The 17,531-nt window shown below is 36.9% G+C and overlaps 1 protein-coding gene across 2 annotated transcripts; it reads right to left on the bottom strand.

The window, feature by feature from the left end:
- Positions 1–1,995: 1,995 nt before the first annotated feature.
- LOC107684058 (tyrosine-protein kinase receptor Tie-1-like) lies at positions 1,996–13,873 on the bottom strand. 2 transcript variants are annotated; one of them, XM_016480208.1, is made up of 23 exons: positions 13,644–13,873; positions 12,258–12,551; positions 11,435–11,545; positions 10,983–11,138; positions 10,769–10,900; positions 10,526–10,666; positions 9,917–10,045; positions 9,680–9,825; positions 9,414–9,558; positions 9,172–9,330; positions 8,920–9,057; positions 7,553–7,837; positions 7,100–7,390; positions 6,782–6,972; positions 5,779–5,989; positions 5,581–5,691; positions 5,183–5,373; positions 3,957–4,070; positions 3,759–3,829; positions 3,371–3,411; positions 3,180–3,276; positions 2,996–3,095; positions 1,996–2,634 (listed from the first exon to the last, which is right to left on the bottom strand). In XM_016480208.1, exons 1-23 carry the CDS (start codon positions 13,684–13,686, stop codon positions 2,563–2,565), a joined length of 3,369 nt encoding a protein of 1,122 aa, XP_016335694.1. In that variant the 5' UTR covers positions 13,687–13,873; the 3' UTR covers positions 1,996–2,562. The 2 variants fall into 2 exon arrangements, with proteins under 2 accessions (XP_016335694.1, XP_016335703.1); XM_016480217.1 differs by lacking the exon at positions 7,553–7,837.
- Positions 13,874–17,531: the final 3,658 nt, after the last annotated feature.

Genomic DNA, 17,531 nt, shown 5'->3' on the forward strand with positions numbered 1-17,531 from the left:
TATTGTAATATACCTGTACATACAATTGTCAATTTGTATATTGTATTCCTTATTTACTTGTTCTATATTTTATTTTATTTTTATTTTTATTTTTTTATTTATTTATTAATTTTTTATCTGTGTTTTTGTTCTGTCACTGTCCTTCTGTTGCACTGTGGAAGCTTCTGTCACGAAAACAAATTCCTCGTATGTGTAAACATACCTGGCAATAAAGCTCATTCTGATTCTGATTCTGATTATATTTACATGGTACTTTGCTCAGTTTATAGGGTGTTTTATTTGGACAACATATGGTGGCTAACATGGCTTTCAGCCATTTCTTATTTTTTACTTACTGCTGCTGTTCATACTGAAAGTTTCTGCATAAAACGTTCGACCGAATGGTTGCAATCCAACACTGAGGTAAAACTGATAGATAGGCCTACTGGACTCTTGCCCATACAAGACACATTGATGGACAGTGTTGTTGTCTCTGGAACACAACTTCCAACTATCCCACAGACTTCTGAAACACCAGACAAGAAGGACTGCAGTTAAGAAACCAAACTAACTGCTGTGCTGGGATTTCTATAAGATGTAATAAAACATGACACCTGTTTATTTGTCTGTAGTGGAAGCTGTATCTGCCGTCATCATAAATGTCTCCTCTCCATTGGCATAATACTTGATGCAGATCTGGAGTGTGGCACCGCAACGTTATGTCACCTGAAAATGAGCCAGATACTGAATGGTGACTGGACATTTTACTGTTATTTTACCTAGGTAAATTTATTTGCTTGTAGTAGGGGATAGTTCACCTGAAAATGAATATTGCCATAAATTACTTACTCTCACGTTCCAAATGTCCATCTGGAGCTCCGGGGTGTACATAATACAGTGAGCTTTTAATACAGTAATACAATAAGTTTTCAATGAAGCAACTCAATGTTCCTTCGTTACTTGTTTCTTGTGTATTTACGACTTGTGCCGTCGAATTGTTGTATAAACGCTACTTGTGTGGTATTGCTCATTTATTATCAACTATAGTAAACATAATATTTTAATATATCGTATCAAGACATAATGTTTTAGTAATGAGTTAAAACCGTTAGCATTAAGAGGGATTGAGGCAACATTGCTTTGTCCTCTTGTGGAACACTTCCTCCAAATCAAATTTTTCTGCTTGATTTTCTCACAATTTTCCATACAGTGTGCTGTGATGGAGGGTGAGCCCTGCTTGAATGAGCCCGGTCTCATGAAAATGCGTATAAGTAGTACACCAAATAAAAATGGACTTTGGCGTGTATATGCTACGCACGTGTTTGGCGTGCATATAATACGCAGTTTTCGAGTGCATATGATACGAAATTTGTTGGCGTGCATATGATACACACACAGTTTTCGCATACATATGATACGCATCTACCCCACAACCCTAACCCTACCCATCGCGTAGCATATACACGCCAAAGTCCATTGTTGGGTATCAATACCACGAGTTTTTGTTTTTATTTGGCGTAGGCCTACTATTATACATACTTTCATGAGATCGGGTTATTTTGATATATATATATAATAACTCATGAAAGTGTGTATAATAGTATTATTTTATGTATATATATATTCGTATGTTAAATGCAGTTTGGCTCATCGACCAACAAAAGAAAGTAGCTAGATATATAATATTAAATGCAATACTTGACTGTGGAGTTTAAGGGTGGGGGGTCTGATGTGTGTGTGTGAGTTAGAGGAAACTGAGTTGCCATACCCTGACTGACAGCTCCTGGTCCTGTGGCAGAATAGGAGGAAATACCCTTGACAGATGAGCAAGCTGCAGCAGGGAAGGGGCCTGACCTCAACCCCACTAATTTAAGGAGCAAAAGAAAGTACTTTCTGTTCCATAGCATAATCTACGGTTGTCTCCTAATGCCTCTGAGAGTACTGTCACCACATAGATGCTTTATTTATCAAAGTAAAGACATTCTGTTAACGTACTTAAAATGATTACAGGATAGCTATAGCGTGTCATACATATGTCATACGTTAAAAAAAAAAAAAAAAAAAAAATCTTTAGTGGCTTTTTAAGGTCTGATAAACAACATAAACATTATGTACAGAACTCACTCAAGCTAAACAAATGAGTTTCAATAAGGACAATACATCGCTTTCTCAAGTGCTACATTGAATAATACTGCCGTTTTTGTCAACGGAATGAACTGTGTTTGATTAATGTACATTTGAACAACCTCACACAATGATTCTCCCAATAAAAGATGGAAAAGAAGTTCAGTGCATGGTCCAGATCCCCACAGACCCAGTGTGCTACATCTGTAGCTTATATTGTAGGTTCCATTTCCTCTTGAGTAATCCAACATGTCCTGAGATATGAATCCTTCTAGAATCTAGAGTCACAGCTCATAAGAGTGTCCTTTCACAGTCTGTTCTCTATAGCCATGTGGTTTTGGTGGAGTGTCTCTTTGAACAATGGAACCTGACCACAGGGGAGTGACAGTAGCGGGAAGCCCTACTATGATGAGCCTCCCTTGGGTTATGAACACTTCTTGGGTCTGGGGGGGCTGGTAGTCAGGCCTCTTCAGCTGTAGCATCTATTCCAGCATAAGTGAAGTTCTCGAAGAGAGCCATGTTGACATAGATCTGGATGAAAGATGAGAATTAGAGGTTGGTTGATGGCTACATGCAGATAGAACTGCTACGTTTCTGCTATTTCCATGAAATGCACACTTAGCATATTAGAATGATTTCTGAAGAATCATGTGACACTGAAGACTGGGGTAATGGCTGTTCAGCTTTGCCATCACAGGAATTAATTACATTTTAAACTATATTAAAATAGAGAACAATATTACTGTTTTTATTGTATTTTTGATCAAATCAAACTGAGACCACCTAGCAACCACCTATAACCACATAGCAATTCCCCTGTTAAAAACCCACAAAACCTCCGCATGGTAGTCTGAGTTTTACATATGCAAGCATCAGTCTGTTTTTTCCTTACCTTCCGTGCCTCTTGCATCCTATTGAGCTGGACAGATATTTGCGAAAATGGTGGTCGCTCGTAGGGTCTGTCTCGCCAGCACTGCCTCATAAGTTCATACCTATATGGATTATTAATTATTAATACAACTGCAGTCAATCAATATGGAAAGTGACTACAAGAACGCATGATTGTCTGTGTTTACACTTCATCATCACAGTTCCTGGGCTGCTCCATTCTGTAGCCCTGAGGAAGCTTCTCATAGAGCTCAGCACAAGTCATCCCACAGTATGGAGTCCCACCTTGAGGAGAACAGATTCATAGCGTTCATCTGGCTGAAACATGTTTATAATGCAGTAGACAACAATTTATTTAAATAGTTATGAACAAACTTACCTAAACTTACAATTTCCCACAGAAGAACTCCAAAAGACCACCTGAAAAACCAAGACAAATGTTTTTTTTTTTTTTTTAATGTGATTGTGAAAGTTTTGTCGGCCTTTTGTCCATGTGATAAAATTTGGGGTCTCCAGTCTTCAGTTCCTTCCTGCTTATTTATCAGTTGTCCATTAAAAATTGAGAAGGATTAAGACATGTTGTTTTGGATTGAAACCTATGGATGCCATAGCACTTGGTGTTTTCAAATATTTATTTGAAAATTAATTCATTTATCTCACATTTTCTTAGAAAATAAAGTGTCAGGCAATAACATTTAAAATTCAGGTAATAAGGCATGAGATGTTCAAAGTGATGTTCACATGTGCCAAAACCACAAAATACTTACACATCACTCTTTGTGGTGTAGACACTGTAGTTTAGTGACTCGATGGCCATCCATCGTACAGGCAGTCTTCCCTGAGACAGAGAGCAACATTCAACCAGTTTTATGAGTAATTTAGATACACTATGCACTCAACAGGCTGAGTAAGTAAAGGCAAGTGAGTTTTATCATCTCATATCATCTCACAGATATGGTCCTCACCATGGTCTTTTTCACATACACCTCCTCGCCACGTGAGAGGCCAAAATCTGCGATTTTAGCAACTAGGTTATCTCCCACAAGTACATTTCTGGCTGCCAAATCTCTGTGGATGAACTGTTTACACAAACAAGATAACCAGGCACAGAATTAAGCCATATTTATTAATCATATTAATGTGGCATAAAATCTACAATGGCCTTATTAAACTAAAAAAATGAATGTAAAAATATATAATTAAATAAAATAATTAATAATAATAATGAATAATTTAGAAAATTGTAGAAATTAAAGGGGTGGTTTCACTTTTTTAACGTTAGTGTCTAATGTTGGTGTTTGAGCATAAACAATATCTGCAAAGTTACGAAGCTGAAAGTTCAATTCAAACGAAGATATCGTCTTTTAAAATTCTGGCAGTGTAATGCCTACAAAAACGGCTGGTACAATAATATCCTCTGCTTCTCAATCAGGCTCAAACTGATTAGCGATATTAACGACGCCGTTGTTTACAATACAACCGGAACACATGTCGCTGAGGAGAGGGGCGGGACGTTTAGACACGCACTAGAGACGGTTTAGCCAATCACAACACACTGGGCTAGCTAACCAATCAGAGCCCATCGCCTATTTCCTGGGCTAGCTAACCAATCAGAGCCCATCACCTATTTCTGAGGGAGGGGCTTCATAAAAGAAGGAAATGATCAGCGTGTTTCTCAGAGAAGGGACAGAGCTGTGTGGAATAAAAGTAAATTATGTGAAAAATAATACGTTTTTTAAAAAAACGAAGCATTAACACATGTTAGGCTGCACCCCGTAAACACAATCAAGCCTAGAAAAAAAACAGTGAACCACCCCTTTAAAGGCTAATAATTAAACAATTTGCATCACTGCAAGTAATAAAAACAATAGAATTACTGGGCCAATATGGGAATTTAAAGGAATATTCCACCTAAAAATGAAAATTAGCTGAAAATATGAAAATCAGTGGTTTGGACTCTCATTCTGACTGCACCCATTCACTGCAGAGGATCCATTGGAGAGGAAGTGATGTAATGCTAAATTTCTCCAAATCTGTTCCCATGAAGAAACAAGCTCATCTACATGATGGATGGCCTGAGGGTGAGTAAATTTGAGTAAATTTTAATTTTTGAGTGAACTATTCCTTTAATTTTGCCCATTCATCCATGGATTCTTATATATACACCTCCATAATCTGAAAAACGTTATACCTGTTTGTCACCAAGGTAATGCATGCCAGTTGCTACATCAGCAGCAAACTGCAAGAGCTGCTGGGAGGTGAGTGTGGAGGCAGTTCCGTGCTCTTTAGCAAAAGCAGGATCGGTCTCTAGGACACGACTCTTTCTTAGGAAGTCCAAAAGATTTCCGTAAGGTGCATATTCAATGGCAATGTAAAGGTAACCTGTGGATAACAGAAGCTGTCACGTATCTGCACTATTTAATAGAGAAAAATTCATATGGTATCCGTGCCAAATAAAATACTTTGACAATAGTGATTTTAAGCTTTATTGATATTACTATTACACTTCTAGATTTACATTAATCTCTGTGAGGCACATTATATTATTTGATCTTATATCTAGGTAAAGCCAATAGGTGGCGCACTCACCTCTGTTTTCACAGGCACCGATTAGATTTATTATGTTTGGATGCTGTCCCAATTTACACAGCACTTCTAATTCACCAGCAAAGTCTCGATGGTCATTCTCTGAGGAGAACTCTTCAGGTGCACACAACGGACACACAAAATCACAATCATGTCAAAACAGACCTTGGCTAACAATGATGTGTTGGCTTGTGTTCTTACCCTTGAGCATTTTAATCGCAGCACTCATTTTTATGCCATCTTTTTTGACCATGGCCTTGATGACCTGACCAAAGTTCCCTTCTCCAATGACATCCTCAAACTTAATGTCCTCCCACTCCAGTATGGGATAGGTGAGGGGCTCCGTGGAAGGCTTTGGTCGTCGGGTCAGTGTGAGAGTCCCCGAGTTGAACTGTAAGATAGTCTCTTCTCCCTGAGAATGCATGCGTTTACATTTATTGAAGAGTATATATATATATGTACTTATTATGGCTCTATTATTATTATACACTGTATAACTGTTCAAAAGTTTGGGATCTAAGATTTTTTCTTAACAAAAACTGCCTTTATTTGATGTATTTGAAAAAAGATTCAATTTGCAGTTTGCAATTTAAGATAACTATTTTATATTTTAATATATTTTAAATTTTAATTTATTTCTGTGATGGCAAAGCTGAATTTTCGGCAGCCATTACTTCCTTGTCTACTTCCATCCTCCAGAAATCATTTGAATATGCTGATTTGGTGCTCAATAAATACTTCTTATTATTATCAATGTTGAAAATTGTAATCAGTGCTGCTTAATATGTTCTTTTAGAAACCGTGAATATATTTTTTCAGGATTCTTTGATGAATAGAAAGTTCAAAAGAAAAGCATTCAAAATATATATATATATATATATTTTTTGTAACAATATAAAAAGTCTTTACTGTCAGTTTTTTGATCAATTGAATTTTAAATGGTAGTGTATATACATACCATCATAAAATTAACCGTTACGTATATAATTAATCATATATAAATAGAAAATATAAGATATAAAAAAAATATATATATATATTGATGAAGTAGATTTAACTATCCCACTATGTTGAAGAATTAAAATATAAAGTTTATATATAAATTAGATTTTGTGTCTAAAACTGTCCAAAACATTTTTGCTGCCATTGTACATACACAAGCATAAGAGTAAAAATAAAGTAATAAAGTAAAGTGTCCACTCACCGATCCAGACTGATAGGTGAATGTCCGCTTTCGTTTAAGGACAGATTTGCTAATGTAGAAGAGAATCAAAAGGGCCAGAAGGATGCTCACACAGGTCACAGCCACTGACCCAACCACAGCCCAAAGAAGCTGATGATCCTCAGCCATTGGCCGTCCAACTTGCTGAGTGTTGGGAATATAGTTGGAGAATCCTGCTTAATATGAAAAACAGTAAGTGCCTTGATATTTGATATGACCTCAAGATGGCGGCGCGTTCACACGCTGCGGCTTCTGTTTTACAGTATGGCTTTCTCACATTTATTCTCTCTGGTCACTTACCGTCTCCACGTGTCCTGGCTTGTACAAACTTGCTCCACTCCCCTGGAACCTTGGAGAAAGCCCTCACCCTGAACTGGTATAATGTGCTCCCGTTGAGGGATGTCACATCCTTCGTGGTTTTGTTGCCATCGTCTGTGTCCACCCAAGGGTGAAAGCTGCTCTGGCCCACTGGCTGGTATTCAATGCTGTACTTCACAATACCTCCATTGGGGTCCTCAGGCGGCTGCCAGTGAAGCCTGACTGCATTGATGGACAGAGCATCTGCCTGGACGTTCCTTGGAGAAGAAGGACCTGGAGAGAGATCATACATAATTTTGCCACTTCAGTTTCATTTCACACTCTTGTGAGTTATTCCTTTCCACCAAATCCTGTCTAACATCTAACATTCATGCCCTATTTTATAGTCAGTCACCTACTTGCGCCTACTTGGGGACATGCATGATTTCTGTTTACCCTGCTTATAGATGTGAATATGGTGGGGCTTTGAAAGGGGCCCATGGCTGCCACAGTTTATCAGCCGGACAACCACTTGGTAGTCCCTGTGATACTCCAGATTGTAGAGCTTGATGGAGAGCACATTAAGCAAGGTGGTTTCCTCCCGCAGCTTTTCTCCATGTGGTCCATTGAGCTGTACTAAAAAGCCAGTGGCTTCGCGGGACGTGCCAATCAGGGACCACCTGATGGTGGCATTACGGCCCTCCAATGAGCAGGAATCAATCTCCGGCCTGGCCGTGGGCTCTAGCGACACAGAATACGCAATCAGATGCTGTCCGCTGCAGCTGAGCTATGTAAAAACTATACTGCTCTCAGAGTCAGTCTTTTCAGGGTCAAATATTGACTGAAAGTCAACAAGTCAAAATATCGTTTATCTATATAGACTTGTTTCCAGTCCAGTTTTTGACAATCCATGTCAACCTCATCCAAACCTCCATCTTCAGCTCAAAGAACCCCACTCTTCTCCTCATAAGATGAGGAAATATGCCCCCACTTTTATTTATTCTGTTGAGATGTCACTCAATCTCTTCTCAACACATTTACTGAAGGTTTATGGAACTTCATAATCTTTTCTTCTGAACTTCAGCGTTAGATTTATTCTGAACAGTTTGAAATTATTATTTTTTATTGGATTATAATGATCTGTTAATTTATTTTAGGTCAGATATTAAAAGGCTGTTTGTTAACAATGGACTTGTGGACAGACTCAGCATTGTTATTGTTAACTAAAACTATTAAAAATTGTTTTTGCTAATTGAAATAAAGCTGACATAAAATAATATATAAATATTATATGAGAAAAGTTTTAAGACTAGTAATAAAATTACTAAAAGTAAAACTGAATTAAAAGAATATAAAGCTATATAGAAAACTAATAAAAACAACAAAAGCACAATTACTTAAATTAAATTAAACTGAAATGAAAACTGAAAATATAAAAACAAAATTCAACATATTAATAAATACTATGATAGCATATAAATAACAAAAAAAATAGGATGATACCTTCAGAAGTGGGACAGTGGCATGTTATTGCTAATGTTTTAATTATTTATTTAAATATTATAATTCCATTAATTAGATTTAGGTTATCGCGTATTGTACGTGTATCAGATGTATTTTACACTTACAATTAGGACAAGTTTACTGAAGGGGCCACAGGTAGGGGGCCATCTTATCACAGTAATGGGGCAATTTTGTACACCCTATACATTGTATTCCTGTACATGCTAAACTCAAATCTAAATATGTTCTTAAATGAGGCATTTACCTCCATCTTTTTCTACAACCAAGCCATTTTTAATTCTATTTTGATTGATTCTCACCTAGGCAGTCAGTCTCCATGATTGCCTCTGGACCCAAAGGACCTTCTCCTCCTTCCCCTTGGCGAGCAAGTTGTACACGGACATGGTATCTGGTTGAGGGCTTCAAATTCGGTAAAGTGATTTGATCACTGCCATACACTAAAAAAAAGATGATATGTGTATGACTTTTATAGTATATTGATATGATTCTACACATTGGCATGAACTTAATGCAGGAATTCCTAAAACCAGAAATGATTTGGGCAAAGTCACCTATAATGGAGGACCAGGAGTCTTCTGTATCCACTGGCTTGTAAAGTAGCTTAGTGGAAACAATGGGACCGTCACCCACATAAGTGTCCACTGGCTTTACAACCAGCTGTTTGCTACTCCTAGACAGCAGTTTAGGAGCAGTGGTTGGGTAGGGTGGCTCTAGTTCACAACGAAGTGCAAATTTAAGTCTTTCAGTTAGTCAGAACATCGCTAGAATGAATCCAATTTAAAATGAATCTCACCTTTCACAGTTAAGATAAACTTGAAGGAATTCTGCCCACCATTGGTGGAGACTCGACATTCCCACAGACCATTATGCTCTGCAGACAGCCTTGGGATCTCAAAGTGAGCTGTGCTTTTTTTGGAGTCCATGGTAGTGTGAGATGCCTGAGAAATCAACAGCAGACAATCACAAAGACTGTCACATTGAAAAGATAGACACAACATTCATTTTTTCAATTTCATATGCAACCTCTTATTAAGCTTCTTATACTTATGACGCTTTCACCTTAAGAACGGTGCTTTCCAGCTTGCGTAGCTCAATACTCATATGGCTTGGCAGTGGATGGCCTGTTGCAGAACATGTGATCTTGTGGCTGGAGTTCAAGTTTCCCTCCAGGTTACTGGCCATGTCCAAAATCTCTGGTGCACGATCTGAAAGAGGGATAAGGTTAGACAAACGGCGCCAAGAGGAGCAAACGTTATAGATTTTAGAGCAGATGGAAAAGTAGTTTTGAAGGCTGACCTGATTTATCACAGTATTGCCCTCTCCAGCCTGTAGGACATTGGCAGCCACTGAATCGATTGCATTTGCCTTTGTTCTTGCAGTTGCAACTTAAAAGACAGTCAGCGCCGTACATTCCTTCAAGACAGGCTATGAAAATAACATTGACATTGCAGCTTTATTTTTCACAGTTGCAACTTTCTGTTCTTATAATTGCAACTTTGTATTTCACAATGTGACTGCATCACACAATTTGACTTTATATCACTCTACTTGAGCTTTATTTCTCATAATTGTGGCTATTTCCTGTATTTGCAATTTTGTATTTCACAATGTTACAGCGTGACTTCTCTTTTTTTGTTGTTTATTTGAAACTTTATCTCACAATTACGTGTTTTATTTACTCCGAGGTGGAAACTGGTTTCCACAAAGACTAAAACAAATGGACAGAGCAGTAAGAAATGTTTATCTTGGTCAGATTGATGGAAGCTGAATTTTTACTGGCAGATTCCAGCAGCACCTGTTTAAACTTTAATTTGAATTCAGAACTGAATCCTTTCTGTTGTGTCCAGATGATACTCTGCGTGGAGGGAACAGTTATTATAGAAAGGGATCTTATGTTAAACTCACGTTTACGACAGCGATCTCCATGCCAGCCGCTGGCACAAGAACAGCCGTAAGGATCCGTGAGACAGAAACTCAAGCCCTGGCATCCATTCTCCGACTTACAGGATTCCTGGCAGCTCCTACCAAACATTCCTTCACGACAGGCTGCAAGACCAAAATCAGAAAAATTATTTGTATGTTTAAGTCCTTACATGCATAGTCTCTAAGATGCAAATGATCAGTATCATAGAAATGGTTTTCATTTACCTGTCTCACAGCACATTCCCATAAACCCCGGTGGGCAAACACAATCTCCATTTTTGTCATGGCACATGCCTCCATTCAAGCATTCGGGACAGTCTTTGTCACAGTCGGAGCCCCATTTATTCTTTGGACATTCTAGAAAATAAATCAAGCACTAGAATAGAAAATCATAGTTCTGAATATATTTAAATTGGTCATATGATACTGATTATGTTACCACGAACGATGAGGCGGATCCAGGCACTATAAAGAGCACTGTCCCCAACATAGCTGACACTGTAAATTCCTGTATGGCTTTCATCAACTTTCATCAGATCCAGAACTGCTGTGCGGTTTTGAACATCAGCAATAGGAGTCATGTAGTAGTAGTTACCTAAAAGAAATCAGAATATTCTTGCTTATAAATTGTTCATTCATTTACTAATTTTTGCTCATCAATTTACTGATCATCTTGTTGGAAACATCCTGCTGGAATCTCTTTGTTTTTCTACATGGCGTCCCATTTTGGATTTTAATTTTTTTTTTCTGTCTCTTTTTTTTTTTTGTATGTATATCATTTTGAAACATATTCTCATGAATCTCATATTATCATGCATAAAATGTTGCATACATGCTCTTTTGACATGCATCTTGCTAAATCATAAAGAATAAGATTAAATATATACTGACCATTGAATTTCCAAGCAATGTCTCGTCTTTCTGTCCCAACAACATCCATGATTAGTTTCACTTTGTCTCCTTTACTGGCCGTCAGAGTGACTCTCACTGGTTTAAAGTGGTCTTAAAAGACATAATAATAATAGCATTCTGGTATAACATCACATTTATAAAATCTTTTCTTCAGTCTGATTAGTTTTACAAATATATTTCAGGTTATTAATATATTTTAGATTAGATATTTCAGATATTTAACCCTTGTGAGACCTTTTGGACATTTTTGTCCTTTTCAGTTTTGTTTTTTTTAATCATTTTGCTTGTGTTATTGCCAACTGCATAAATTTTGGCACAGGTGTGTATTTTTATTGGAATTTTACTATTTCACTTCCATTTCCTTTAATAAATCTGTTTTGCACTACTTTTTTAATTGACGCACAAGGGTTAATACTTGAACAAAAACAATCTGTTGAGTGTTTTGTCAAACTGTTTAAGGTTTAAAGATTTCACTCAAACATGAAAATTCTGTCATTATTTACTAACCCTCATGTCATTCCAAAACTTGTATGACTTACTTTTTTCTGAAGAACACAAAAAAGATAAGACATTTTATTTTAAATGCCTCAAGGATTGTTGTTTTTTTTCTCAGTGTTGTTTTGAATCCCATTGACTCTCATTGTAAGAGCAGAAACAGCTGAAACATTCTTCAAGGTATCTTCTTTTGTGTCTTTTTTGAATCACACAGGTTTGTAACATGCGGGTTAGTAAATGATGACAGAATTTATATTTTGGGAGAACTATAACTTATGTTTCCCGCCCCCCGCTCATGTCATCATACCTTTGCTGTAGTTGTTGATGAGTGTAATGCTGCCAGTTTGGTCAGAGCCCCTTTTTGAGTGACAGTAGAAAATCCCACTGTGGTCAAAGCCTGTAAATCCAGTAGCCACCACTTCTTTAGTCTGTGGCCTCTGCACATCAAAATGTGGCGAATCTGCACGAAGGACAATGCTGTTATCCTTTGTGATGCTCAGCTGAATCCCGTCTGTATCACACTCTCCAGAAACGCAAGAGAGGCGGAAATGATGAGCAGATGTGGCCCCGTTAGAGGTCATTGTGAGATCCATGACTGCATCTGAGAGGACACATTTCATACAGATTAATGCAATGTAGTGTACTAAAATTGGACAACTATTGGAAAATAATTGCTAGAGAGAAAAAAATTATAATTAGTTAGTAAGTTAATATTCTCATCCCTTAAGAATGTATTCAATACAGTTTCCTGTTTATTTACATTGATCACAAAATAACAACAACAATGGAGCCACTATAGAGGAATATCCACATTCCTGCTTTCACACATTTCCCCTGGCTTTCTGCCACTATATGCCCTTCTCAACACAAGAACAATATCAGGAAACAAAGAGGATCCAAATCCATCGTTCCACCATGAATACCATTAGATCCCATGTGCGAAATAATGAAAATATGTAGACAAGCCCAGGACTAGTTGTCACACTTTTGACTCCAGTGAAGTCAATATCTATACATGCACATGCATTAAAGTGTTGGCTACAGAAAAAAAGAAGAAGAAAAAAAACTTTTCCACAAGAAAAACATTTTTGAACATATATTGACCTGCTGTTGTTGTTGTTGTCACACTATATACAGTAAGTTGCTACCACTGCTAAGGCTGAACCCGTCATAAACAATCCAGACAACAATACAAATAGTGACAACTGATATTAAAATAAAGAAAAAAAAACAGTTCAAACTTTAAGTTAAATTTACCTTTATTATAGTAGAACTTGTATGGAATTTTCAGTGCAGTTTTATTAAGTGTGTGTGCGTGCGCGTACGCGCGCTGTATATTGTGAGGATAAAACTGCCAAAAATATTTTTGTGTGTGTTTTATAGCGTATTGTGAGCATAGAATTGACAAATGTCATTCTAATATAGACCAAAATATTGTATAGAATATTTAAACCAACATACACAATTACTGGTAGATGACTCACATTCTTCTGACTCAAAAACAGTTATATGAGATGGCCTTTGCAACAACTAACCCAATTTCCATACTAATTGCACTCTACCAAATCAATCAATCAATCAATCAATCAATCAATCAATCAATCAATCAATCAATCAATATTTTGAAATCAATTCAAAAGGAGAAAAAACACATGTAGTGGGAAACTAACAACTAGCCTACTACAGTACTTACCAGATATGTCCACGAGGCACAGGAGGCAGATTAAATGTAGCATGACTGTAATCTTATGTTCACTCAGAAAATCCGTTAGAATTGATCCAAATACAGGATTTGTCACTCCAGTGGGGTTTTCCAGCTTGCCAGCCGTCGCCGCACGTAATTGCGCATTTCTACAATCACTGTGAATGAATGTACGCGCACTGATTCACTCTGCGCGTGGAAATCTGTGCTGTTGACACGCAGAAAATTAAACTCTTCTGCTTTCTCCACACTCATACTTTGGGTGGGAAAGGAAGGAAGAGGCGTAGGGGATGAGAGAGAGAGAGAGAGAGAGAGAGAGAGAGAGAGAGAGAGAGAGAGAGAGAGAGAGAGAGAGAGAGAGAGAGAGAGAGAGAGAGAGAGAGAGAGAGAGAGAGAGAGAGAGAGAGAGAGAGAGAGAGAGAGAAGAGAGAGAGAGAGAGAGAGAGAGAGAGAGAGAGAGAGAGAGGATCAAACAGTTTGTACTATTTTCACTGAATTTCAGTTACACCAGGGGTGTCCAAACTCGGTCCTGGAGGGCCGGTGTCCAGAAGAGTTTAGCTCCAACCCAAATTAAACACACCTGAACCAGATAATCAAGCTCTTTCTAGGCATACTAGAAACTTAAAGGCAGGTGTGTTGAGGCAAGTTGGAGCTAAACTCTGCAGGACACCGGCCCTCCAGGACCGAGTTTGGGCACCCCTGAGTTACACAAAACTGAATGTGTCTGATGACTTACATTAAAGTCAGTTTATCAAGATCAGGGTTGTTCTATAATTATATATCTGCAAAACGTTTACTCTTACATTGTTATGTGTATTACGCATAGAAATATATTTGTCTAAACTTTTAAACATTCTTAAAACAAGACCCACTCAACTGAAAAGTTCAATTGTACAAGTAGACAATAATGTCCTTAAATCAAATTCAAATGTATTCAAATGACCATGAACAACAAGATGCTAATTTAAGACAACATATAGACTGAATAGGAAAATTGCATATAACAACACAGAAGCACAATGATTGTATTTTATTATATTTATTTATCTTCCATTTCATAGCATTTTTCTATTTTATTCATAACAGTGTTACAGTTTACTAATGGGACTTGTTACAGTCCGATTAGTAAACTAAAGGTGCATTTATTATTATATTATATTATATTATATTATATTATATTATATTATATTATTGAAAGGTCATTATCCCACATAGTGTCAATAGTTTTCACTTTGTTAAGTGCACATATAGCTACCTTAAAAAAACAAAAACCTGTATATAAAGGAAGGAAAGTGCACCCAAAATACTGTTTCATGTCAGCATGCTCAGAGGTTAAATGTGGACTGATTTACTGAGTCAGGTGATCTCACAATATGTGAAAATTCAGATGTTTCCTGTCAACTGTTCTTTTTCGGGCAGCTAATGATGTACGGACACAGTCTGGATTTATAGTGTTTTAATATCCCCATCACCAGAGGCGGTCAGTAACTAAGTACATTTACTTGAGTATTGTACTTAAGTACACTTTTTGAGTCCCTGTCCTTTACTTGAGTATTATTTTTTCTGGAAACTTATGACTTTAACTTCACTACATTTGAAAGACAAATATTGTACTTTTCACTCCACTACATTTCTATCAAGATCCTAAGTAGAAAGTCGTTAGCAGCTTTGAAAGTCAGTGGGTGATTTTTTTTCTTCTCTAAAAACTGTCTTTTTTTCAGACAGTTTATCAGTAATCACTCTTGGGGCTACATGAAGTGATTTCCCAGCATTTTTTTGAGCACTGACCAGTTCCAAATGTGATATTTATTTACAACAATTCAATAATAAGCAGTTAATATTGTGGTTTATATTAGACACAATATTGTCTGATTTTGCTAAATTGTGTAAGTGAAAATATTACCTATAAAGCCACAGAAGAACTGTTGTGCATCTCCTAATAAAACACAACAGGTGTTTGACTGAAGCAGTACTGCACAGACCGTTCTGTGTATGACATCAAAGTACAGCGAGAGCGATTAGACAGCATTTTTAAAAATGTTGTTTTGATGTCAAATAAGTCTTTCTGTTTTGCATTTTTGTTAAAGCAGTGTTGCTGTACTTTCACTTAAGTAATGGAGTTGTGTACTTTGTCCACCTCTGCCCATCCCTCAAGGCACCAAACTGTCATAAAGAACAGAGATTACTGTCATACTCATGGTCATATTTGCCTATTGATGAATATGCTCCACAGTGCTGTAGGCATTTTTTAACTACTTACATCAGTCATAGCCAGGAAACAAGAAACAATCCCTGACTGTATGTTTTGTCTAAATGGTCAGTCATCTCTAGTTTAACTGCAGAGGAAAAGCCCACCGCCGCACGTCTACAGACCCATTTACACAGTCTTTGCACACTTCACTAATTTGTAGATGGATGGTTTTTGAAATGAGCAAATATATATTTTCTGTCTGTTTCTTGATAACATCATACAATCGAAGCTGACTCAGACTGACATTGTTCTGACTTTCCTGTTTTCCAAGAGCAAGGAACAGATAAAAAGTTGTTTCTTTTTTGCACACAGATAATAAACCAGAATTTAGTTGTAGATTTGTTAGTGCTGATTTAGAGTAGAAATATCTAACATGTTGCTGTTTTTAGAAGTGCTGTCTGAGGCGGAGGTCTTCTTGCTTTTGTGTGCATTGTCACCTTTGGTACACATATCTATGAACTCTCCACTGCTCAGACACAAATAGCAGGTCATCTTCACAGGTCACACCTACATCCTGCCCATTTGATCACATAAGTGAAACACAAATGAAAGCACATTACATTTATCATCACATTTAAATATTCACAGTTACTGCAAAGAAAAACATTATGGCTAAGAACAAGAGTCTTTGGATGCACCGTAGTAATTATTATTATCTATTTGATAATCTGTGAAAAATATGTATCATGGTTTCCACAAAATATTAAGTAGCATAGATTAATAATAATATTTCTATAATAATGATTATTGTATAATGTAATAATATTTCTAGGGCAAAAAATCAGCATATTAGAATGATATCTGAAGGATCATGTGACACTGAAGACTGGAGTAATAGCTGCAGAAAATTCAGCTTTGCCTTCACAGGAATAAATTACAATTTGAACACATAAAAAAAAAAAACAGTTGCTTTTAAATTGTAATTATATTTCACAATATACAGTTTTTTTTTTTTTCAAATAAATTCAGCTTTTTCAGCCTCTTTGAAAAACGACCTCTTTCAAAACTTTTAAATATACCAACCCCACACATATTTTTCCAGAAATAAATAAGCAATAAACAAGCTGCAAGATAACCATTGCTCAAAATGGCTAAATTCAATATAGATTCAAGCTAAATACATTTTTATACAGTATGCCTGTTGTATGCATGGAACACTTTTGGCAAAATGTTGTAGTACCAATATTCATATTGTAGGAACAAAAGAACAATATGCAAATATATGATTTGCATTGCTTTTGTAGTTTCTGTATATCCTAACATGTCTTGGTAGAATGAGTTTGTGTTTTTGTATTAGGGAGTATGTGTATTTGTGTATATACAAAAACTGGCTGATAAAGCATTGAAAGTGTTTGGATGAGGAAGCCGCACGGGAAAGTTGTAGACGCTGTGTCAACATATTCTGTGGATGCGTGGAGCTAGGGTGGGAAAAACACTCACAAGAACAAGGTACTTAGAGCGACTAGATTTAACCACAGAACTCCTCCCAGACCGCCGCCTATTGTTCCAGTCACCTTTTGTAGTCCTGCAGTAATTGCTTTACCTCCTCTTTATTATGAAAGTGATGATGAATGCTGATTATTTTCTCGGCAGACAAAGACTTTTCTTTGTGAGTTCAAGAGACAATG

This window comes from Sinocyclocheilus anshuiensis, unplaced genomic scaffold (assembly GCF_001515605.1).
Source record: "Sinocyclocheilus anshuiensis isolate Anshui unplaced genomic scaffold, SAMN03320099.WGS_v1.1 scaffold629, whole genome shotgun sequence".
NCBI lineage: Eukaryota > Metazoa > Chordata > Actinopteri > Cypriniformes > Cyprinidae > Sinocyclocheilus > Sinocyclocheilus anshuiensis.

Coding starts and splice junctions, on each gene's coding strand:
- LOC107684058 (XM_016480208.1), bottom strand. CDS start 13,686: ATGCTACATTTAATCTGCCTCCTGTGCCTCGTGGACATATCTG. Junction 11,546..12,257: donor CATCAACAACTACAGCAAAG/GTATGATGACAT, acceptor ATGTCTTTTAAG/ACCACTTTAAACCAGTGAGA. Junction 2,635..2,995: donor GGATGCAAGAGGCACGGAAG/GTAAGGAAAAAA, acceptor TCTTTCATCCAG/ATCTATGTCAACATGGCTCT.